Source organism: Malus sylvestris, chromosome 7 (assembly GCF_916048215.2).
Source record: "Malus sylvestris chromosome 7, drMalSylv7.2, whole genome shotgun sequence".
Taxonomy (NCBI): domain Eukaryota; kingdom Viridiplantae; phylum Streptophyta; class Magnoliopsida; order Rosales; family Rosaceae; genus Malus; species Malus sylvestris.
Genome location: NC_062266.1, coordinates 7,313,917 through 7,340,578, shown reverse-complemented (window position 1 = coordinate 7,340,578; position 26,662 = coordinate 7,313,917). Strand labels below are relative to the sequence as shown.

The 26,662-nt window shown below is 36.3% G+C and overlaps 1 protein-coding gene and 2 long non-coding RNA genes across 3 annotated transcripts; all 3 read left to right on the top strand.

The window, feature by feature from the left end:
* Nucleotides 1–7,588: 7,588 nt before the first annotated feature.
* Nucleotides 7,589–11,288, top strand: LOC126627989 (probable 2-oxoglutarate-dependent dioxygenase SLC1). Its single transcript, XM_050297572.1, has 4 exons — nt 7,589–8,099; nt 8,349–8,596; nt 9,905–10,247; nt 10,865–11,288. The coding sequence occupies exons 1-4, from the start codon at nt 7,800–7,802 to the stop codon at nt 11,117–11,119; spliced, it is 1,146 nt and encodes a 381-aa protein (XP_050153529.1). The 5' UTR covers nt 7,589–7,799; the 3' UTR covers nt 11,120–11,288.
* A 2,094-nt stretch (nt 11,289–13,382) lies between these two features.
* Nucleotides 13,383–24,076, top strand: LOC126627906 (uncharacterized). Its single transcript, XR_007625172.1, has 2 exons — nt 13,383–14,138; nt 23,942–24,076. It is a non-coding gene; the product is annotated as an uncharacterized LOC126627906 (long non-coding RNA).
* LOC126627905 (uncharacterized) lies at nt 14,457–18,602 on the top strand. The gene is made up of 2 exons (XR_007625171.1): nt 14,457–17,805; nt 18,355–18,602. It is a non-coding gene; the product is annotated as an uncharacterized LOC126627905 (long non-coding RNA).
* Nucleotides 24,077–26,662: the final 2,586 nt, after the last annotated feature.

The following is a 26,662-nucleotide window of genomic DNA, read 5'->3' as shown; positions in this document are numbered from 1 at the left end:
ATTTCATCACAAGTAAATGAACAAAACTGTAAGCCTTCAAACAGTAGATTAGATTATTGGCTTGATCGTGGATGTCATCCTCTTTCCTCAGCAATGGCATGATAATACCGTTAAGCCTCTGTCCAAAAATCACCTTGAAAAAAGTTGAGATTATATCATAAAAACTAATTGGTAATTAAGTAGTTCAATTACTTTTACGCAAACGTACGTAAGGTCTGCTCTTTTCCCAATGTAAGATTCAAAGCTAACACGTGGGCTACATAAATTGAGTGACATGGAGCATATATGTGACCGTTAGGCTTCATATATGAGACAACATGATCCGATATCATAAAAAAAAAAAGTTGAGAACTATAAAACAATTTGGCAACACGAATGAATCTTTTAACACATGGATATAACAAGATAATATTTCATGGGTTGACCTACTCTCCACTTTCTTGTTCTTTTTTAATATTCATGATGGTTGACATCCATCCATGTTTTGCAAACAAACATAGCAACGGCGACCCAATTCACATTTCCTGGTTGAAAACTTCACCATGCTGATAACCTGCTTGATTAATTTGATTAAATACAATCAAAGTCATAGGTTTGATTAAATACAAACATAGCAATGGCGACCCATTTCACATTGCCTTGTTGCACATGCTTAATGCAATCGTTTTGCTAGCAAAAATAGTCTGATTAGATTATACTGTTTTGTGTGTTTTTAGTTTCAATCTTGGTTGAGGAACTTCTATATAATGCAAAACATATTCTATATACGTGATTGTGAATCTCTTAGATGAATTGCTTATCACTTTTTGGTTAAACTCCTCCATATGTATAATCATCCACACACTTCGCTCTTTATAACTTTAACATAAAATTCCTTATTGTTTCAACTTTCATGGAAGAATTCATACTCTAGCTAGACTCAGAAATTTCATTATGTACATATATGTGTGTGTACATACACAATTCTTTTCAGTTGAAGGGATCCTCCAGAATAGTGTGGCCTTTGAAAATGTTAACTTATGCCTGTCGAATTGTACTCGAGAAAATATGCGTCTGCAGGTGAAAAAACTCTTGAAAAACGTGACTTCTAGATTTGTTTTAGAAAAATAAGTGATGTAGAGTTGGCTTCAAGATTTCTAAGAAGTCCAGAATTTTCTATAAAAAGCCCAAGGCAGCATTACATGAAATTTAAATAGAAAAAAGGCCCATGATTTGTGACTTGAATTTGAGAATCGATCGCTCTTCTACAATATCAATTTAGGATAACACTATTCACACATTTATTTTTTCTTTTTACATGTTTTTGTTATTTTTTTGTCATTAAACTTCTTTAATTCATTTAATCAAGGGCCGAAATTGAGAGATGTGTGTAAGAAATAAAATTTATATTTGTCATTCATTTGTGAGTTATATCTTATGTTGGAGAATAGAATTTCATATAAAAAACTTTATAGAATAACATTATAATTTACACTAAATGGTACAATTTCTAATTGCACCAAGACAATTTGTAATAAAATTTAATACGTGTTGAATGTTATGAAATTAAGGCGACATTTAACGTAATTACTTATGTACCGCTGACTTCATCTAATGCATACTTGCAGCCATAGAAATTGAAAGAATATTATGGCAAGGCTTGGAGCTTCTAGTAGTATTCAACCGGAAAGGGCCACGTACGGACAAAAACTAAAGAAAAGGTCACGGCCACGTACCCAAAGAAAACTTCAGAAAGGGTGTCGGCCGTCACAAACACTGATGGCTTATGTGCATGCATTTACATTTTACATTTACACCGACGAGATTGGGATTAGACATGACATCAATAGAAAAGAAAAAAACAAAAAAAGAAAAACAAAACTAATGTGTGCCTTAAAATTAAGACAAAAATTGGTGTCGCTTTGTTGGTAGTGGTGAGACGCATTAATTAAGAGATTTAGTTGTGATAACATCAGTATATTGATGCCATTAGATCAACGGATGTTAAGAACATTAAATTTGTAGATAAAATTTAAACAATAAAATGATATAGAAATTGATGGTTAAATTATTACTTAAATATTGATTAATGTGTTTATTTCTATTGGTAACATATCATTTAATTTGCAAATTTGGTCTACAATTTGATCTACCTAACATTACTCTTACATCAAATGTTGTGAAATTGTATTTTTGTGACAATTGTGTTTGTGTGTGTGTGTGTGTGTACACAAAGTCTTATGTTTTATTTTACAGAATTTTGCTCTGGTGTGGTTTACTAAACTTTTTGAAAAGCGGACAGATTAGAGGTTTGGTTAGTTAATTGGTTACTCTTGTAGTAAAGCATGCATGCATAAATAGCCTAAGCTTGTATTACTTGGTCATTAAGAAATATATCAAGAAAGTTAGTTTTTATCTCCTTCTTCCTCTACAAGATTCTCTCTGTATTCATACATAGCTGCACAGGTTTACATGGTATCAGAGCCAGATTGCCTAAGCAAGCTTTCTCGATTCTCCTTTTGCTTCTGCTATCGTCATCAACGTCTTTGTCTTCCTCTATTTCTTCGTCTTCCTCTGTGAATTTCTGTATTTTGCCTTCGATTTCTTGAACAGTTTCACAGTCGGTGGTTTCTGGGGTTTCTCTATACTTCTAAAATCTCTGAACTTTGCAAGTTTGGTGACTACATCGCAACTCTAGCTTTTTCAATCTCCGATTACAATTCTTATCTCGACGATTTCAACTTCAGTTAATGTTATACTTGATGACTCCAATTACATGAATTGGAAGTTCCAGATGCAACTTCTCCTGGAAATCAATGGTATTCTTGGTTTTGTTGACAGTTATGTGCCTCATTCGGCTCAACACTCATCTGCATCGGATGAATCTAGTATAAATTCTCCACATTCGTCCTCTTTATTGAAACTGATGAGTTTGTAGTATGGAAAATGCATGATAGGGCTATTATGCAATTAATTACTGCAACTATTTCACCGGTTGCTTTATCTTGTGCAATTGGAAGTACTAGTTCGAGAGATTTGTGGATTCGATTGAAGGAACAATTTTCAACTGTTTCCAAAACTAGTATTTTCCAAATGAAATCCAATCTTCAAACAATCAAGAAAATAACAGATTTTGTTTCTGAATATTTGCATAGAATCAAGGAAGTTAGGGATTACTTGTCTGCTGTAGGGGCATATTTTCTTGAAGAGGATATTGTCATTCTTGCTTTAAATGAGTTACCCTCTGAGTATAACATTTTTCAAATAGTAATTAGAGGCCCTGAAAGTGTGATATCTCTCAAGGAATTTCGATCTTAGTTACTTGTTGAAGAGATCATTGTTGAAAATTCTACAACTGCCCCATTACTTACTGAAATGGTGGCTACCAATCTGTCCAATGGTCTAATGGGAGAAATGAAGAAGATTATATGAAAACCAACTTGACAGTGAAAACAACGTAGAATTGTTTTGAATTGTTTTGTTTCTAGTTTTCATTTCATGAACATTCTTTTGATATTGTTCATTCTTCCTTTTTCATAAAAAATTTCCTCAGAAAAATTAAAAACAAAATGATTATATCAAACAAGCCCTAGCATCAGTCAATATCAGCCAACTCCTTGCGTTGTTACCAAAACCTTTAGTTTTGGCAGCATCATTCATCATACATATATAAGATTCAAAATTTTCTACCTTAAAGATGATTTACTTCGGGCTAATTTGGTATTGTTGTGCTTTTTAAAAAAAAAAAACTGATTTTGTTGTGCTATAAGAATAAACAGCTGTAAAATAAAGTAGTTGAGTGTTTGGTAAACTTTTTTTATAAAAGTGCTTTTAAGTGTAAGGTGTTTGGTAAACTTTTATATAAAGCTGCTGTGATTATGTCAAATAACAAAAATGAGTATGATATTAAATGTAAAATAAGAATAATTTTATGTATATTTGACAAAAAATAAAGAATAATAATTTTATTTATTAATACTCTCTCTAGAGTCTTTCCACTTTATTTTCTCCATCTGCATCGAACTAGCCTTTTCCAAAAACCTAAAAAATCTCTCTAGAAGTCTCCCCCACTACCCCAATTTTCTTAGTTTTTATTTTTTCTGCTCCGTCTTCTTTTTTATTTTCATCTCCATGGATTTCGAAGGCGCCAACGCCGTGACTATGCCGTCTTTGATGGGTTGTTCGTCAATCTCTCTCACCTGTCTCACTGCATTTTTCTTCCTCATTTTCTTCGTCTGGGTAATCTGGGCTCTCCTAATTTGCAAAAATATGAAAATCAATCTCCTGTTAGTGGTGCAATCTAAGAAATCTGGGCAAGTCCACGATGCCAAAACCGAATCTGAATCCGAGTCTAGTTATCACCGAAAAAGATGGTGGTGTTTCTCGGCGCGATTTTGTAGGCGTGGGAGTGAGAGAGGACGAACAAGAGATGGGTGAAAGGACAGAGACATAAATGATGTCGTATGGTATAAAATCCAAGGTCAATAACGGTGATTGTTGAAGCTGGGAGTGAACGGCGTTGTGGCAGAGTCGATGAGGACAATCTCCCAATTGAAGTCGGCGACGTCTTCCAATTTGTATTATGTGTACTTTATTTAATTGTTTAAGGCCATTTTGTGTATTTGAAAGTTTCATTAAAGGACTCAGCGCCTTTTGCAAATTAGGTTTGTGCAGAAGCTATGGAAGCAAAAAAAGCCGATTTTTCAAAGCTAGCTTTTGCTGCTTCTGTTTTTTGGCTTTTTCACCCAAAACAGTGAAAAAAAGTTGAAGTTGAAAGTTTACTAAACACAAAAAAGCTCTCAGCTTTCTTTGATACCCGTTTTTTTTTAAAGGCACCTCAATACCAAACCAGTACTTCAACGACTAAGAAATGAAGAGTTGGAAGACAAAGTTGATTTACTGCTAGAAGCTAAGCCTATAGGAAATATCTAGGGCTATTTTGGTATGGGATACCAAACCGAAACCCTTGTCCCGATTTCCAAATCGAAGTTTTCGAAAAATCCCAATTTCAAGACTGATCCCAAACCAAATTTTCAGGAATCCAAAATTTCGAGAATCCCGAAATAGTTTCGGGATTTCGGAACAAATCGGGAATCTCAAAATAATTCAAAGGATGGGAACTTCTACAAGCATGGAAACTTCTACAGAGAAAAACGAAACAAATGAGCCAGACATTCTAATTAATTCAAAGGATTATTAGTATCTATGACAAACAAATAGCACGTAGCATTGGAAAACAATTCGTGGATCCTTTGAATACAAATTGAATAATAGAAGATCACCTTTCACCACATTCAGCAAGCATGTATCACTTGATATACTTAATCATTCCATATTAAACAATTGAAGCATCTTAAATCATGAATCATACACCAAAACATAGCTGCTTTCAGGCCTCAGCTAATAAGAAATCATCACAAACTAACCTTTCTTGATTTCATCAGTCCCGAAACATACAATCCTCAAACCCTTACACATTCGACAAAATGCTTAGAAATCAAGTTAATCAACATGAAATTTGACCCTAAACCCTAAAAAACAAAAACCTAGTGAAAATCAGAAACCTTTACCTGGATTTGGGGACTCGATTCATGTCGGATTCGCATCTTCCTGCATTATACCCACCCAACCTGAAACCCTCCCAAAAACCTGCATCCATCCTAATCTGAAACACACAATCCTTAAATCTTCACACATTCGAGAAAATGCTCATAAATCAAGTTAATCAACATGAAATTCTACCCTAAACCCTAAAGAACTGTAATACCTTGAAAAATTTTAAAATATGTGGCTAGGTGAATTTTTTTCGACAAGTAGAAATGATAGAAATGCCCTAATGGGGGGGGGGTTAAACGTAATTTTTCAAGGATGTATTTTATCCTCATGTATTTTGTTATATTTCTTGACATATTTGGATAGAATTCGATCCTACGAGTGCGTAGGCGAAAACCGTTTGTGAAACAGAATTATAACGAAAGAGTTATTAACATTTAAAACAAGGGTTGTATTTGTAATTTTTGCTTCATCTTGAAGGCTCCATATTTTGAGCCATTATAAGTGATGACACGTGGACTGCTCAGATTAAAAGAAAATAAGAGAAAGGAAGAAAAGAGAGTGGTGGATGGGGATTTTGGCCCAAGGAGGAAGAGGGAAATGAGACATGGGAGAAAAGAAAAGAAAGGGATTTGTAAGTTTGTAAAATAAAACGTCGACCATCACTTGATGTTGTGATTGGTGGAGATCCGACCGTTGGATCGAAATAAAATTTTAGTATGTTGATCTAGAAGTGAAATGTGAACTACAATTGGCTTGATCCCTTAGTGGGGTACGTAGACAGTCTAACGAGAAGGTTAGATGTGGTCATAATAAAATACCTAAGATTTTTTTTTCTTTTAGTGAAATTTGGCTAAGAAAATAATTTTGGGCCTATCTTAGTAATTAGCTTCCGAATTAGAAATTTTGGGTCGTTACAAGAACAAAAACCCAGTGAAAATAAAAAACCCTTACCTGGATTTTGGGGCTCGATTCGTGTCGGATTCGCATCTTTCTACGTCTATGTGTGTGGTCGGATGAGCACCGTTGAAATGGACAGAGGAGCGACGTTCAAACTGGACGGACTCAACGGAGGAGAGCTAGAGCGGCGTTCGAACTTGTTTTTCGAGAGAGTGAGCGATTGAAAGAGAATCTGAGGAATTAAGAGTGAGCGATTGAGAGAGAGTGAGGAATTGAGAGTCTGTGAAGGTAAGGGGGAAAGAGTGAAAGAGTAGAGGTCGAGAGAGAGAGAGAAAGAGAGAGAGAGAGAGAGAGAGAGAGAGAAAGAAAGAAAGAGAGAAAAAGAGAGAGAGAGAGAGAGAGAGAGAGTTAAGGAGTGAAGGTGGGTTTGGGGCCGGGCGGAGAGTTTCAGACTCATATAGTCTGAAAGTGAAGGTGAGGACCATGAGGTCTGAGAAAGGGTTTCATTTTGAATGAACGGCTAAGATTAATTCTCTACCAATCCAACAAACTATAATATCTAAAACTATATATATTTTAACTTCAGTTCGGTTTGGGATTAACGAAAAAGTCAGATTGTGAGATTGATTTTCGTACCGAAATTTCGGGATCGGTTCAGGATTGAGTACTAAATTTTTCAGTTCGGTTTTGGGAATTTTTCGGTACCATTTGAGATTTTCGGTAAAGGAGAAATTTTTATTGTGACGGAAACACAGGTGGTACACCACGTATTTTTATGTAAGTAGTGGGAAATTTTACTTTTTAAGTTATTAACTTTTTAACACACATATCTCACAATTTGTATAGTAACACATTATGTATCACCTCGTATACTGATCACACTAAAAAATCTTTTAGTAGGCCTAGGAAATGTTGACTTTGTAATTCTACGCGGTCCACTTGTAGATTGTCGAAGTTCCTCACCAGCAGTCATGCTCCACCGCCTCATGATTTAGACTCAGCTTTCGATCTTTTTGCGATATATAAGGTCAGACTAAACTTGGTCAAAGGTCTCTCTGCACAAAGAATATGGAAAATATATATATTTTTTTTATGGGACCAGGCCGTGTATAAATCTCAAAACTTGCTACTTTCTAACAAGTCCATTATTTCCCTCCCTTTGAGTAGTACACCACCTCTGAAATTATTCATTAACTTATTACCTCTAGTGCCACCCCCCCCCCCCCCCCTTTGCTTCCCAGCCACCCCTTTTCTTCTCCACACATCTCTAGAAATAAACGGTTCAAAGCCACCCAATATTTTCCTTCTTGCCATCCATTGATTTGCTTTGTATTATAAATATATTAACTCTCTTTGATAATATCTGTATGTTACGTGAAATGGGTTCAAATAGGACTGCTGACGGTACATACAATATCGAAAATGAAGAAACAGAAATCCAATACCTCCAGAAGGGAGTTAGACATTTATGTGAAAGAGGGCTGACTAGGGTTCCAAGCAAGTACATATTGCCCGTCCAAGAACGACCCGACTTGGGAGACACTTGGAATGCTAGCAAGCATAACCTCAAGTTGCCAGTTATTGATTTTACTCAGTTGCAAGGGTCCAACAGATCCGAAGTAATAGAGTCCCTTGCAAACGCTTGCGAAGAATTCGGGTTTTTTCAGGTTGATGTTCAATCGTATGCATGTTCCTTCCTTCTTTAATGTGATCATCATCTAGTTCATATTGTTGTGTAACTGTCCATATGCATGTCATATAATTCTGCTTCTCTAACGGGATCCCGCTTGGTTTGAATAGCGCATAAATTTTTGTGAAAAGGAACCCTAAATATATATAGGTCCATATGCATAACTAGTCATATGACAAAACTTATGAAACTAAATATAAACTCGTAATTATTTTTATTGCTGCAGTTGATAAACCATGGTATCAAAGACGATGTTATTCTTGAAATGATTGATGTAAGCAGAAGATTTTTCGAGCTCCCTTTCAATGAGAGATCAAAGTACATGTCAAAGGATATGTCTTCCCCAGCTAGGTGTGGAACAAGCTTTAACCAGAACAATGATAAAGTATTTTGCTGGAGAGACTTTCTGAAACTTAGCTGCCATCCTTTACAAGACACTGTGTCCTGTTGGCCTTCTTCTCCAGCGGATTTAAGGTGATTCTTCGCTTTCTTCTCACACACACACACACACACACACACACATGTATATATATATATATATATATATATCTCAAGTTTAGGGTTCTGTTAGTCATCGATGAGTAAAAATTTCTATCATGAGCTGTATTCGACTATTGTATTTCTCATCAAGTGACCTAGCACGTGTTCAAAGAGATCAGCACATAATTATACAACCAGTGATTGTATTTTTTTGGTCATGCATCGACTTGCTACCGTAACACACACATTTGGATATTCAATTTGTTTTGTTTACTTATATTGATTTTTATGTACATCCTAAGAGCACTTCCAGCGTGGTGGAGGCCGCCTAGGGCTATCCACTATGTTATCCATCATGTGAACAGTAACTGCCTTTAAAGAACAGTAATCGATTTTTGCATCTCCACCTTTACACTGAATAGTCCTGACAATTAGCAATAAAATATTATTATTTTATTTATTTATAAAATAATATAAAATAATTTTATTTGTAATTTCGAATAAATTTTTTAATCTTTCTCCTTACTTCCCAATTGCCAATTGGGATTGGAATTTTTGGATTTTTGAAATCGTTAATTCCAAAGCGACAACCCAAAGCCAAATACTATATAACCCTCCAATCCAATCTCACACTTGATTTCATCACACCACCATTAATATTAGAGAAAGAAAGAACGAAAGAATCAAGAGGAATGCGAAATGCCTCCGCCCCCGATGAAACTCAAGCAATCTTCTGCTTCCGCTTCTTCTACCAATCAATCCCTCACCACAACCGCCACCAGCGCGCAGGAAGCGCGCCTTCTCGTCCGTGAGACGCTGCGTATCAGTGCCACCCTCGCTTCCTCCTCTCCTTCCCAGTCCCAGGCCCTGCCTTTGGACGCCCAACCCCCCAAGCAGCATCTTCCCCAGCTGCTCCACCACGATCAGGATTTTGTGGGCTTCAGCTTCCGTTTGATTTGCTGCGGGGAGATCGACTGAGGCAGCTGTGCACGAGGGCCCCAGCAACTGACGCAAAACAGAAGAAAAAATGTGGCTGACGTCAGGGCGACGTCAGCCTTGCATTAAACCCACTCCAGGCTCTCGGGCTGGCAACTCTCCACGGGCCTCTTACTACGGCCTGCTCGGGCTCCCTTGCCAGCACGCTGGACTTGATTGCTCGGGCTCTCTAGCCCTATTCACTCGCCTGTCCCTCGAGCTCTAGCACACGCTGAAGCTGCTCTAATAATATTTGGATGCAATCACTTTGATTTTTAATAGAATTCTAATTCGAATTTTAAACATCTTGTCATTATATATGCATAGGGAAGCAGTGGTAAACTACTCGAAGAGCACCAAGTTTTTGTATCTAATGCTAATGGAGGCCATCATGGAGAGCCTAGGATTGGTGGAAACTACAAAAGGCGGTGAGGCTAAGGGCAGTTTGGAGGATTTTGAAGATGGAAGCCAACTCATTGTGGCGAATTGCTACCCTGCGTGCCCTGAACCTGATTTAACACTAGGCATGCCACCACATTCGGACTATGGCCTCCTCACTCTTCTACTTCAAGATGAAGTTGGAGGTCTTCAAATACAGAATCAAGGAAGCTGGGTAACCGTGGAACCACTTCCAAATTCTTTCGTTGTCAATGTTGGTGATCATCTTGAGGTTGGTAATCATCAATTAATTAACCGTGAAGCATGCATGTGATATTGAATAGGTGCATCATATATTGTATCGATCCCTGCATTCATCTCTTATAAGATTTCCAATTGTCATACCAATCATAACACAGTTTCTTTCAAGCTCTTGGAGACACAGAAACCTTATTAGCTAGTTACAACTATTTGGCTGTACATGACTAATATCCCCAAAATAACGTATTAGTAAATGAAATCTAGCTGAATCCAAAGTAGTGAACCCTAGGCACAGTTTAGGTGTTATAATTTGTATAGATTTGTAGTGCCACGTCGACATAAGGTCACATGTACACAAAAAAAAAAATTCTTCTTTGAGTTCCACAAACACAAGCTAGTTACAAATGTTGGCTTGCTTCAATTACAGTCATGCTGACTATTTTCCACGAACTTAAACTTTTAAATTTCATGGTTGTCTAACAGATTAACATTATTACTAGCCCTTTAATTCCCATTTTTTTGGGTTGAACGGTCTTCCAATTAACAACACTAATCATGTCATAACTAAGGGCATATATATATGGATTAGTAAATTGAGTTTGATATATATGTGTGTGTGGTGAACTGTTGGGGATGCACGCAATGCAGATATTTAGCAATGGGAGATACAAGAGCGTGGTCCATAGGGTTCTGGTCAACTCTTGCAAGTCTCGAATATCTGTAGCTTCATTGCACAGCCTGCCATTCAAGAGCACAGTTCGGCCATCACCTAAACTCATTGACGAAGCAAACCCTACACGTTACAAGGATACAGACTTCGCCAGTTTCCTCCAATACATTTCTAATTCTTCCCATGACGAAATGGACGCCAAGACTTTCCTACAGTCCAGGAAATTGACCTGATCGTTTACCCAGAAAGTAGATTTCTCAAGATTCTTGGCGTATTGACTTCCCCATGCATGCTCCTAACGACTTCATATGAGACAAATTTTACTGGAAATATTGAATTTTTTGCAATCTTTGACTTTTCCCTTTTTTTGGACCCCATAATCAGAAGTTATATTGAAGATCACCAAGTTAACTTAAGATTATTATCAAAGATCACCAAAAAGGGATTCTGTAGCATGGAATATCGGATATGAATTTTCTAAACGTTCCACTTTTATTCAAGAGCACAAAATCGAGATTTAATGGTTAAAAGTTCGAAATATCTTATACTCTTAAACACCATACAATTTTTCAACAAAAATAAGAGCGCACAAGTATAACTCACCCCTTTGAAAGGCCTAGTGTATTTTGAGTTTTCTTGGGATCACTAGTCTGCATTACAAGCTACGGCCTCATTGTTAAAGAATCCAGATCCTCTTTGTGAGGATCTTAGGGATTCGTGAATTATGTTCGTTCATTGTACATCATACGGTAAGAAATTATTTTAAATATTTTCATTTAAAATTATACACAAATAGTATTTGATAAAAATTGATCGCACGATGTATAATAAATAAACACGATTCACGGATCCCTAAGATCCTCACCAAAAAGATCCGAAGAGAATCCTGTTGGATTGTTAAACAACCTTCTAAAGGGAAAAAGCCCGTAAAGTAATGCATAAAGGCATCTTCTAAACAAAGGGCTATTTCATGCCAAATTACGTAAAATCTTTTTGGCTTATTTACTAATTCGTCATAAAAAAAAAAGGAGGCATTAATGAGTTGAAGAGATCAATTGAGGAAGAATGGAGATCATAAATTAGAATCGAATTCATGTTGGAAGTGTTTGTTAAAATATTATGAGATCGAGGTAGGAATGATATTAGTTCACACAAGCAGTTTACTAATCTAATATAATCCAAATAAAAACCAATATGATTATTAAAATGCCAGTGAAAAAAATTACCTGATATGCTAATTAATGAAAAAAATTAATAAATTTATTTTCTCACCAATAGTAAACACACTTTTTTTAATACATACGATATAATCTACACTAAGGGATGGAGAAATTCACTAAACTTGACAATGGTGTCAAATCCTAGACCGACTCCGTCGTAGCACGATATTGTCCGATTTGGACTTACCATTCCCTCATGGATTTGTTTCTGGGAACTCAGACGAGAACTTCCCAGGAGGTTACCCATCCTAGGATTGCTTTAGCCCAAACTTGCTTAACTTCAGAGTTCCAATGGAATCCGAAGCCAGTGAGTTCCCAAAAGGCATCGTGCTATAGGGAGGGGAGCATGTACATATAAGGCATATCACCTCCTCTCCGTTGGTTGATGTGGGATCTTACAATCCACCCCACTTAAGGGGAACCCGACATTCTCACCTGCACATCCGTACTGAACGGCAAAGTAGCACGATATTGTCCATTCTGGGCTTACCATTCCCTCATAGATTTATTTCTGGGAACTCAGACGAGAACTTCCCAAGGGGTCACCCATTCTAATGGAATCTGAAGCCAGTGAGTTCCCAAAATGCCTCGTGCTATAAGGAGAGGAGCATATACATATAAAGCATATCACCCCCTCTCCGTTGGTCGATGTGGGATCTTACAAATGGGCTAGTCATAATAATTTGTTCTAGTTCGTCATGGGTGAGAATTAAATCTAAGGCCTCTCACTTACAAGTAAAAAGAATACCACTAGACCATAGTAGTAAGTGGTCCAAAAGTAACACACTTAAACACACTACATTATTAAATTTTAGTAATTACTGATATATTTAAAGTTTCATTAGCAAAAACTGATATATTTAATTTAAGAAATTTTTATTACGATAACTGCTTACGTCGCATCTGGACACTGATACTGGGATATGTGTAGTTGTACCATCAATAGCTCCAATACAATCATGAAAGAGTGTTAACTTTATCTTTTGGAATAAATTAGAATGATACAAAATAAAAAATAAAAAGAACGACATACTATGCGTACCTTCAAGTAAGGGTAAAACCTTCTACTTTCCCTTATTTCATGTGGCACTGCTAATCCAGGTTTGGCCATCATCTCCAGTGCTATTATGTTCAAGGCCTTCAAAACTTTGTTAAAATTTCTACTGATAGTCCAATGTGATCGGCCATACGCATCACGTAGTAGGCAATATCTATTATTGTGTCCAACAATGAGCAAAAATGTTGCCAACATTTCTTTTATGTAAATTAATCTTGTATCTCATAAGAGTTTTTTTGTCTAATAATAGTGCATAATTTCATAAACACATCAGAATACATTCTATACCTTTGTCGAATCCTCTAGGTGGTCATCTTTCAATACTTTATGTATATAGTTGCATCCTTCCATAGTAGTTAATCGTCGATTTAAGGGACGTTCAATAGGTTGTCCACTTGTGATTATAAACTCTTTTAGGACGTGGACTACGACTTGAATTACCATCACTAAATACTTAATGGTTTCATAAAGTTTCTTCTTCAATTTTGTTCTTGCAAAAGATCTATAGTTTAAACAATGAAGAATAACATGAACTGTGATGAAAACCCATTCAGAATTTTGTAAGCTAATGACAATGGAGAACTAAACACAGATTAACAACTAAACCCAAATATATTTCCAATAAAAAAGAACAATTCTTGAATTCTCACAAACCACAGGTATATGTTACTAAATAATGAAAATTCATTAAATTTATCCAAGCCCCTTTCAATTATTTGGAACAAAATATCAAAAGTTCCTCACACAAGTGCAGTGCAGCAGCATAACTTTCTAGGTTTTCTCTTTTCATTGCATAAATTCATGGTTTTTCCTACTATCAAATAGAGAACCAATACAATTGAAAAATAATAAATTCAAAAACATGAATTTGGAGTGATGAATGATGTAGGTTGTTGTTAAGTGACTATTAAAGTCTGTTAAGAAAACTGTTAGTAGTTGTTAGTTTGTTAACACTGTTAACAGAAAGGTTGTTAGGTGGTTAGTTATGTTAAAACAGATATCTTAGAGTGTAAGCCATGTGTGGCTATATAACAAGTGTAATAATTTTGAACAGATTACGAAAGCAATACAGAAATACAATCTATAATTCTTTTCGTTCTCGCTCTAAGAATTTTTCTTCTTTCTTCATTTGTTGTTTTCACTGCAACATTGCTACATTATCTGCAATCAAGATATCAATCGCCGGACGATTCTCGGTGCCGATCTTCCGCTGGGTTCTTTGAAGTTTGTGGAGTAACAGTTGTGCTTTTCTGTGATTTGGGTCACGATTTCAACTACCATCAGGTTCTTTTGTTTTCTGGTTTCTACAATGCACATCACCTGTTTGTATCAATGTATCAGTGAACACTTTTTCGTGTGTTCTTGGTTAAAATTCAAGGCCAATAGCCAAGTGTGAGTCTTTGTAGTAGAGATTTGATAAGGTCGATAACCAAGATTGGTTTTTCAAAATCAAAGAGTTTGATAAGGCTGATAGCCAATTTTCTTTGGAGAATTTAAGTAATTCTTGATTGTTGCCTTCTGTAAGGCTAATAGCCAAAGTGTATTGTCTGATAAATCTTGGGATTTTGAGTTGGTTATTGGATATAATCTGCATTTTTGTTTTTGCAAGATTCTTGAAATATCATCATGTTTGAGTCTATGAAGATTGAGGGGTTGCTGGGAATGCTTACAGTTCAGCTTCAAGATGATAATTTTGTGAAGTGGAGTTTTCAATTTCAATCTGTTTTGAGAGGTTATGATCTGTTTGATTTCTTTACTGGAGATTCGCCATGTCCACCAAAGTATGTAGTCAATACAAAAACTGGAATTACCAAAGAAATCACTACGGTGTACAAAAATTGGGTAAAGAATGATCTTGCATTGTTAAGTCTATTCATTGCTACTCGTTCTGATGATGCCATGGAACATGTCATTGGATGCAAGAGCTCACAAGAAGCTTGGAATTGCCTACAGGAAAGATTTGCATCTGTATCAATGGTTTGTGTGAATCAGATGAAAACAGAATTTCACATTGCACAGAAATGAGGAGATTATGTGGACAAGCTCATGCTTAGACTCAAGGGAATTAAAGATCAGTTAATTTCTGCTGGTGAAAAGGCATAAGATAATGATTATATCATTATTGTTTTGTCTTGACTGCCTGTTGATTTTGAATGATCAAGATAATGATTCTTGCAAGGGATTCCATAATGTCACTTAAAGATTTCAGAGCACAATTGTTGGGTGCAGAAGTTATATTATTGAGTCTAGAATGCAGTCACTATCCAATTCTATGTCTGCAATGTATGTACAAGGATATGAGGCAAGCTCTAGCAGGTTTCAAGGAGGAAATCAGAATTATGAGCAGGGACAAGGTTCAAATTCACAAGGGTATAATAATGGCTCAAACTTTCAAGGAGGATCAGGTTATATGAGTAATGGGAACAGATTTCAACAAAGGGGTAATTTCTCAGGAAATTCAATGGGAGTAATGAAGGAAATGGAGGCAATTTTTTTTTTTTTTGGAAACAATGGAAGTAATTACTCTGGAAACAATAACTCAAAGTCTTTTTCTGGAAATTTCTTAAATAGATATGGTAACAACTCTTTTTCTGGTAATGGGAACAAGGAAGGTAATTCATATTCTGGAAATGGGAAAAGCCCTCAATTCTTTGGTAATAATTTTGGAAAATGAGGATCTTGGAATGGCAATACTAACTATAAGAATGTTATTTCACCTAAGTGCTAAATTTGTTCGAGGAGGGGACACACTGCACCAAACTGTTATCATAGAGCTGACAACAATGGACAATCTTTAGGTTTTGTGATATGTCAAATATGTGGAAAGAGGGTGTCATATTGCCCTTGAATGTAATCATAGGAACAATTTCTCCTACCAAGGTAATCCACCAGCACTCTCTCACAACTTTATCTGCATAAACCAATATGAGGCAAGCAAATATAAATGTTGTCAATGACAATGGATTCAATGTTGCTGAAACTCGGATTCTGGACACTGGTGCAACACGCCACATGACTGCCGATGCTACCAACATAAATCAAGTTGCACCATACAATGGAGACGAGAAGATTATCATAACCAATGGTGAAGGTTTGATAGTCAAAATCATTGGTTCCTCTGACATTACTCCTTCCTCAAATCAATCTTTAATATTGAAAAATGTTTTACATGTGCCAATGATAACTGTCAATCTATTATCTGTTAAGAAACTGTGCAAAGATAATGGTTGTTGGTTCATATGTGATGATGTGATGTTTTTCATACAGGACAGGCTCGAGGGTGATTTTATATCAAGGAAAGAGTGATGGTAAGGATTTTTTCAGAATTCCAGTAAATACATTTTCAGATTCATTTGCTGCAAAGTTGAGTAGATATGTTGCTTTCATTGGCAAAAAGGTCAGTACTTCAATTTGGCATCAACAATTTAGACACCCTTTAGAGGAAGTTTTACAAGCTATATTAAAGTCTGCAAACATATATGCTAGTATAGATATAAATCCTACTGTATGTTCTTCTTGTATTCAAGGAAAAATAAGTAGGCAACTATTTCCTAGTAGAGAACATAGAGCTAGTTATCTGTTTGAGAAAATACATAGTGATGTAGGGAGTCCAGCTCTAAGTCAATCTATACAAGGTTCTAGATACTACATAAACTTTGTAGATGAATATTCAAGGTTCATGTGGATATTTCCCATGACGAATAAATCAGAAGCTTTCTCAAATTTTGTCAAGTTTCGAGTTTTTTGTGTTAAATCAATTTAATGCTACTATAAAATGTTTACAATTTGATAGTGGAGGGAACTACATAAGCAAAGTATTTGTGGATTTTTTGGCAAGCAAGGGTATTACTCATATGATTTCTCACCCTTACACCCCACAACAAAATGGGATTGCTGAGAGGAAGTATAGGCATGTAGTAGAAACTGCAGTTACATTAATGTCTCAAGCTAATCTTTCTCCAAGGTTTTAGTACCATGCATGTGCATATGCTGTTTTGTTGATTAATAGGATGCCATGTAAGGTGCTAAAGATGAAATCTCCATATCAGCGTGTTTTTGGTCATAATCCTGAAGTTTAGCAATTCAAGATTTTTAGGACTGCATTGTTTCCTATCTTGAGATCATTCAATAGTAACAAATTACAACCTAGATCAAGTCAATGTGTATTTTTGGGATCTTCCTAGGGGTAGGTTCAAAAAATTAAAAACAAAAAAAAACAAGATCGAAAATTGAACTGAGGCCAAAAGAAACATGAATCGAACTAGGTTGGTTCGGTTCAGTTTTTTAGGTTTGAAAATCAAACTGAACCGAAATGTTGTCAAAACAACGTCATTTTATAATTAATTATTAATTAATAATTTTCACGACTAGAAACGGTGTCGTTTGTTCTCGTTTCAGTCTTTCAGACTTGCATTTATATTGGTAACCCTAAACATCGTTCCCTTCGTAGCCTCTAAACCATCTCATTCCAAGTTCCCAGCCTCCACCACTCCACGTAAACCACTTGCTCTCAATCAGTCTTCATCTTCTTCTTTCCCAACAACCTGCGACTTTCGTCGCACCTAGTCGATTTGGAAGAGTTGTCATCTCACTCTCAAACTCTTAGTCTCTCACCCCCGTGACCCGCGACTTCCTTTGCAAGGTTAGTCTCATGGTAATTTCTCTCATGTTCTGCAGATTATCTTTTCAATTTCATGGGTTTTGCATATTTTATTTTCAATTTCATGGGTTCTGCAACTTTTCAATTTCATGGGTTTTGCGATTTTCTTTTATTTTTAGTGGTTTTTGTTGGTCATATAGTAATGCTGACTATTGTTATGAATTAGAAGAATCTGATTGAAAACCACGATTACAGCTATGTATGCATTTTGAACTGCTTAGTGCTTATAACAAAAGAAATGCATATCTCGTTTGTTCATATAGATCATTATTAACACAACTATTTGGCTTATTCAAAGAATCACTTTTACATGGTTTATTTAGTATGAGTCAATGGATATAACAGTCTTAACAAATATCTTGAAAAAAAATAAGTAACAAGGCATAGTCGCACAACAAGCAATTCAATGGAAGTTTGAATTATATGTATTCAAGAGGTTTTGGCTGAAGTTATGATATAAGATGCATGAATGGCGCTATAAGTGTAATCTATTGAGAATGTGTTTGACAGATAATGATTTGTTGTTTATAGTGTCGAGATATGAGGGCTCAAGTGGTACATGTTTGTTTGCTAAATTTAAGAGCTTTGACCATCCAAATCTATTTTTGAGCGAGCAATCAATCAGTGTAAGGGGCCCCTTACAACTCCTCATTGGATGTTTTACGTCGAGGACCTTACAATCATCCCTAATATCACCTTATAAAGTCTGATATGTTGGTTGCGTCTGGATGGATTACTAGCTTATTTAATTGAAATTTATCAAAGTGTGGATTTTTCTACCCTTTTCTGTTGCTTCCCCCTCCCCCGGGTCCCTAATATCACTTTCGTATCAAAAGAATGTTTTTTTTTTTTATGTATGTAGAAATGGCATGTGGAAGTTCAAGGAAATGTGTTATGTTGCCTCCTAGGCTGACACGCCCCGACCCTGATGTCCTCGGGACATCGGGATGGTCACGTGCTGGCCGACACCCAAAGTGTGACGAAAGCCATTTAATTTAAAGCTAAGAAATAAGCCAAAACAGTCAATAGGAACTAATAACATAATACTAAAGTTCAACTACTAATTAATAAAATTATGGTCATACACACAAATTCAGAGCATACGTCTATTACAGAGTACAAACAGAATTTAAGATAGAGATGTGCTATATTACAATAGATGTCAAAGCAGAAGAAATATAGCACTGAATCACTGGTAGGGAAATGCCTCGTAGCTTAAATCGTAATCCTCGTTCGTAGGTCCTGAAGGGGGCGCAAAACAAACGTGAGTGGACCAATTTGATATAAATATAATAAAACAGTTATCAACATACTAACCCCCAGGTTTATGAAAACACATATATAATGAAAAACATAGGTTTTCCGAAACCTAGCATGATGTGCAGTGTCTCAAATTCATAACTTGTATAAATAATAAACACTAGTGATTGTCCGATAACCTCCAGGCCCCATGCCGGCTCCCCGTCTCTGTGCTAAATAGTCAGAGGAAACACACTCCAGGCCCTATGCCAACACCAAACCGTCGCCGAGGATGGACCAAAATCTATCCCTACATCCCGTAGCATAAAGGACCACTAGGTAAGTACAAAACCATTGAAAATATCAATATTGAAAACAACTTCATAATATAAAGTTATCCATCATCTATACTATAAAGAGGTGTTCTAAACATGTTCTAAATATCATATCGTCATCCATCAGATATTCTATAAGAACATAGGTTATAGGAAAAATAGTAATAATTCAATCTAGCCTCAGTAAGCATGTTATCTCACAAAACATTTCATAAAACATAACTATTAAATCATGATTTTCATGTATGCATTTCTATTATTAAAACATTCTTTTGAAGGGGTTCACTCACCTTACATCGATGGTGCAAAGCTGTACCAAAAAGGTATAACGGAATCACCATTAATAATTGCACCTAATCACATAAAAGAGTACCTTTAGTCAAACTCTATTCAAATGGTTGAATTTGGGAAAACGGACTTCAAGAACGGGTCAAGAACGTTGAAATTAGCCTAGGACAGGTCCCGGACGAAACCCCAAAAAGTCAACTCAAAAAATCAACGTTTACCGTTGACCGGTCAAAGTCAAAGTCAACTCTGATAGTTGACCGAGTCAAAGCTGATCGTTGACCGAGTCAACAGTCAGAGTCAAATGGTCCAAGGGTCAAAGTCAAACTGGGCTTTGGATTGGGTTGGGCCGATTGGGCCCTAAGGGTTTTGGGTTTAAATTAAGGTTAATGGGTTTGGGAAAGGGCTGAAAGCCCAAACTCAGATTGGCCCAAGGCCTTTATTTCTAAAACAGAAAATAATTAAAACCTAAAAAGGTTTGGGGTTGATCTAATGGGTTACAGGCCCTAAACATAACAGCCCGAAGGCCTTTGGGTCTAAAACAATTAAAAGGATTGGGTTAGGGTTTTGGGCTAGACTCACCACGGGCCTAAGGCCCGCTTGTCCTAGAAACGGCCTGAAGGCCTGGCGTCGACGGAGAGAACGCCGGAGCTTCTACAGCTCCGGCCGGCCACAAACTACAACCCTAGACTTCGATCTAGGTACCAAAACGAAGCACAAGGCGAGTGAAGTGTTTTTATACCTTCCTTTCACCGTAGAACGGCCGGAGATGCACGGAAAGTTCCTCGACACTCCCGAGTTCCCCGGAGATGGGTGTGCCTACACCCGCGTTGATTTCGTCCTACAACCTCCACAATCACGCAATAAAACTCATTTAAAACCCATTTAAACCACATTCCAGCAAGATTCTAGGACGAAAAAGGAAGGATTGGAGGCTTACCTAACCGGAGGAATAAAAATCTCGCCGGAGTTCCTTTCCGGGTTTCTGTCCTCGCAGCACGGGAAAGAGGGAAGAGAAGGATGAGGAATTGATGATGATGATGATGGCTTCTCCGCGCACGAGTGTGCCTCAGCGTGTGGGTGTGTGTGATTTAGTTGAAGAGAGGGAGAGAAACAAAGAGATCTGAGAGGGAGAGAACGAAGTGATAGAAAGAGGAAGAATATGAGGGTTCACGGGGGGGGGGGGACAGAGAGAGAAATGAGAGGAGTGATGCGGTGCTGCCACGTGGCAGCTTGAGGAAGAAAAGAATCCAAATTTTAGGGTGCGTTTGGTACCCAGACGGGACGGAACGGGACGGGACGGGATGGGACGGAACGGAACGAAGGTGTAATTTTTGAAAAATACATGGGGTATATTTGTCTTAAAATGGTAAAACAGTGTGTTCCACAGACGTGGAACAAACCCGTTCCAGGGGGGGAAGGTGGGACGCAAAAACACCCAAAATCTGTCCCGTGGAACAGCCCGTTCCACCCATTTTTGGCGTACCAAACGCGGGACGGAACGCCTCGTTCCGTTCCGTCCCGTCCCGTCCCACGTACCAAACGCACCCTATCCTGATAGGGTAGTCAAAATAGGACCAAAATGATAGATTCATAATATTTTGGGGGTAATTACATAATTATATTTTTATAAATGGGGGTGGGTGTTACATAGGCTGCCTAAGCGTTTGAGCTTGAGAACTTGAAGAAAAGAAGTGTGTGCTAGACATGAAACCTTGAAGGTTTATTTGAATTTATGATTTTAGTTAAGTGGAATATTTCTTTAAAGTTTGGACTTTGTTATGTTTATTTTAGATGTGGAAGACTTGAAGTTTGATGTTTATTTTAAATTTGGACTTTTTGAAGACTTAAACTTTGATGTTTATTTTAAGTTTGGCCTTTAGAAGACTTGATTGATGATTCTAGTTGAACTTTGAATGTTTATTTTCATTGTCTTTGATTCTAGTTGAAATGCTTATGTTAATATTTTATTTCAGATGTTAAAATTTTATATTTCAAACTTTTTTATTTTTTTGAAAAAAAAATAACCGAAATTGAACTGAAACCAAACCAAAATTAAACCGAACTAAAAAAAACAGAAAAAAAAAAAGTAAATTGAACCAAAATTTCAATTTGGTTTTGGTTTTGACAAAAAATCGAACCGATTTGAATTGATCCCAACCCTAGATTTTCCATTGGTTATAAGAGGGTGATTTGCTATGAACAACATGCTGGAAGATTAATCGTGTCAAGACATGTTATACACGATGAATATGTCTTTCCGTTTAAGTCTGTAGTAAAGCCACAGAAAAGTGATAAGTGTAATTCAGTTTCGAATAAGCAAGTTCCTATTATGCTTCAAATGCCAATTCCAAGAGTACAACAGTCACAATCAGTTATCAATACAGTTCAAAGTCAGGATTCTAGTGCTATAACTATATCAGAGGGTGAATGCTAGTAATATCAAAGTCAGGATGCTAGTAATATCAATACTGGTACTACAACATCATCTGAATCATCAATAATGTCAGATATTCGTCCTCATAACCATCACTTTCCTACAACAACAGATATATCACTTTTGTTGCCTATCCATCATGAGTCACAACTTGAGGTACTTTTTCCCATATCTTTAAACTCTACATATATAAATGTCAATTCCCCATTGTCAAAGTTAAATTCTCAGCATCATATGGTAACAAGATTAAAGAGGAGAACTATTATGAAGAAAAATTATGCAGCTTATTTGGCAACATTTCCTGAGTTACAGTCTTTACAAATTAGTGAAGATGAGCCATTCTCTGGAGGTTTCTCTTTTGTTACTGAAGTAAGTGATTGCACATAACATTCTTCATTCAGGAAAGCCTCTAGTATACCTCAATGGCAACAAGCCATGCAAGAAGAGTATGATTCTCTTCGAGCTCAGGGAACATGGATTGATGTCAATCACCTACAGATAGATCAATTGTGGGCAACAAATGGGTATACAAAGTGAAAAAGAATCCAGATGATAGTGTGTCCAGATATAAAGCTAGGTTAGTTGCTCAAGGGTTTTCCCACGAGCATGGAGTAGATTATTCTGAAACTTTTAGCACTGTTGTTAGACATACAACTGTGAGGATTCTCTTAGCACTAGCTGCAATGAATCACTGGGATTTGAAACAATTGGACATCAAGAATGGATTTTTGCATGGAGACTTGCAAGATGAGGTTTATATGAAACAACCTCAGGGATTTATTAATCCAAAGCATCCAACACATGTGTACAAACTTATTAAATCTCTATATGGACTCAAGCATGCACCAAGGGCCTGAAATTCGAAATTTACAAGTTATCTCTTTGATGTGGGATTCACTGCCTCAATGTCTGATACAAGTCTGTTTACAAAGAAAGATCACTCAGATATTGTCATCCTTTTACTATATGTTGATGACATAATTTTGACTGGGTCTAATCCTGCGACAATTCAAATAGTGATAAAGGAACTACATGCAGTGTTTGACTTGAAAGATCTAGGAAAGCTGACATATTTCCTAGGGTTGCTGGTTAAATATTAGGACAATGGAGACATATTTGTAAATCAGGCCAAATACATCAAAGATCTCATTCACAAAGCAGGAATAGATTCATGCAAACCAACTCCAACTCCTTGCAAACCACACAGTTCATTGTTAATAACAAAAGGAACATCACTTGCAAATCCTAGTCTTTACAAAAACTTGGTTGGATCATTGCAATATTTGACCTTTACTAGGCCATATATTGCTTTTGTAGTGAACTTTGTATGTCAATACATGACAAAACTAACTGATATACACCTAGGGGCTGTGAAAAGGATTATAAGGTATCTTCAAGGTACAATTCAAGCTGGTATTGTTTACTCAGCTATTGCAGAACCATGCCTCAGTGCATTCTCTGAGTACAAAGCTCTTGCACATGCAGCTTCTGATATTGCTTGGGTGAGGAATATTTTAAAGGACTTTGAGGTTTTTCTACCTAATCCACATGTGATATTTTGTGACAATATGTCAGGTATTGCATTAAGTGCAAATCCAGTGTTTCATTCAAGAATTAAACATCTTGACACAGATTATCACTTAATTCGAGAAAGAGTTCAACAAGGAGATTTGGAAGTTACATATGTCCTAACTGATGAACACACAGCTGAGATTGAGGAGGGATGATGAATGATGTAAGTTGTTAAGTGACTATTAAAGTCTTTTAAGAAAACTGTTAGTAGTTGTTAGTTTGTTGACACTGTTAACAGAAAGGCTGTTAGGTGGTTAGTTCTGTTAAAACATATAGCTTAGTGTAAGCCATGTGTGGCTATATAAACAAGTGTAATAATTCTGAACAGATTACGAAAGCAATACAGAAATACAATCCATAATTCCCTTCCTTCTCTCTCTAAGAATTGTTCTTCTTTCTTCATTTGTTGTTTTCTCTGCAACATTGTTACATTCTCTACAATCCTTCATTTCTACTATCACGGTGAAGCTCGGGAATTGTGATATTATATGTATAGATATGTATGTGTGAGAAGGAAGTAAGGGAGCAATATGTTTATTAAGTACCAGTGGGGTTGTGCAACAAATAAATCATACAAGAATTATACAAATTGGGGCGAGAAAAGCATGAATACCATGAAGGATACAGGAAGACGTCTAAGAGAGGAAGATTGTTCCACTTTTGTGATGAACGTGAAAAGAAATCAGAGGGGAATGGTTACGTTTTTTATGGCATTTGGTATTTATATCACCTACCGTCAAATCCATCAAAATCCATCATTTATTAAGATCATAACAAATCTTTGGTATTCTCACTACACCTAGATTTAGGTGGTAGCTCGATTTGGATGGACTTTTTTAAAGACATAATTGATTAACCATGAATTTGGATGTAGTCTTTAAAATCCTCTTTCAAAATCCTAATTGACTACATCATGATTTATAGTCTATTAAAATCTCTTCAAATCATAATTTGACTACATCACCCCTTATGTGCACTCTAACATTCTATGTTTAAAAAAAAATACTCTTATGAGGAGTGTAGAATTAAATTTTTAGAGTGCTAATAATAGATTTCTAATTTAAATCTTTTAATTTATTTTATTTCTTTAAGAGTGAAAGACAAAAAACCCCTAGATTTTTTTTCAATTATTGCCCACATATTTACTTTTAATAAACTTTTAAATTATTACCCACTAACCTGGGTGGGCTAAGTCTAACAATGCAGGTTTTCCTTGTATGTCTTAACCCAAAACCATAACTTCTTCGATCGATCCAGTGCTTGGCTTATCTATGTCCTATCTCATTTATCTAGTACGATTAAAAACAAAACTAACCAACCGTACGGGCTTATCAAATTTGATTTATACATTTTAAAATTACAGTGAAAGGTTGACACGGACATTTTTCATCCAGTCAGAAACTGAAAGTAGAAAAGGATGAATTACAGAAGCATCCAGATTGTCAATACAAGGTAGGCACAGACGCATACATTGCGAAGATTAGTGACTGTTTCTGTTTTGGTTATCTCTTATGCGTGACTCTTTCCGATTCTGGTCGGTAACATGCAGCAGCATGGCGATATTCAAAGTTCTCAGGCCACAGGAACGGATCCTTAATGTGTGAAAGATCAAGAATCTCAGTAATATTGAACTTTCCAATTACAGATATAAAGCCCAAATTAAGAGAGAGATTACGGATTAATAACACGTAATCACTATTTCAAAGTAGTAGGTGCAAAATTTTGTGTGTTCATCTGTCATACACCAGTCCATGCTTCCGTCTCACTCTGATTTCTGTTTGGTTAGTCTGTGGTCCAAGGAAATAGAAGCAAATCCACATGAACACAAGCAGGTACTGTCACTAGACACAAAGTTACGAGAAATGCGCGAATTCTAATTCCAAAAGAGCCTCAAATATGCGAAAGTAGAAGGGCGTTAAGTTAGAATATTGAACTGGCTTTCAATTGTCAAGTTGATCGCATTTGGTGACTACATTCTCAAACCATATTGACCTTTATGGTTTGCAATGTCATACAAGTATAATAATCCGGATTAGTTAGTTAGTTTATTGAGTTTTTTTATAATTTCAGAATGAGGACATCAAGAATGAGACAAGTTTACAACATTTTTTTTTTTTTACAAACGATAGCATTACTGGATTAAATGGTAGAGGTGAAAGGGGATCAAAACCGCACCAGTTGTATAAGTATTATTGCTTTCCGCCACTGCGGTAAAGCTTCATTTGCTTACAACATTTTTTTTTTATTTGGTCAGAGTTTTATTGGAACCCATAAGTTGCCTTTTTGCTTCCTAAATTAGTCAAAGCCACGTAGAAAAGGTATATGATGCCATTCCAGACCAATTCAATTTGATCGGGTTTGATGGCTCAGGAAGATTGAATTGGATGTACAAATTCATAAAAAGACTTTTTCCTGTGGTAATTAAATAAAACTGAAACTAATAAGATGGAAATGGTTTCATGCCCTAAAAGCTTTTGAGTAACTCCATTAGAACTTATGTCGCTTATCTTGCCCTAAAAGCTTTTATATTGATTCAAAATAAAACAGGTTACCCAAAATGATCATTGTCTCAAGTTGTGACAAGCTCAAGGAAATACTCATGTATTTTTAGTTTAGAGATCAGAAGCACAGGAACCAAAACTCTAATTTCTTTTTTGGTTTTAATGAGTTGATTTTGCAGATTTCGAACTGTAATATGCTGCAAGGAGCGAAGCAAGCTCTCTTTTTTAATCCATGATGTAAATATAGGTGTTTGGTTTTGTAAAGCTCACCACTTTTTCGGGTATACCGAAAAATCTCTTTTTCGGGTACTCCGGAAGATCACTCTGCATGTACCAGAGATTATAGCAATATAGAAGAGGAAAGACAAGACAAGAAGCCACTCATTGATAAAATGTCAAGGATACATTTCCAGAAGCAGATTTTTAGAAGTCTACAAGGAGGGAGAATAATCCTTACACGAAAATCATCA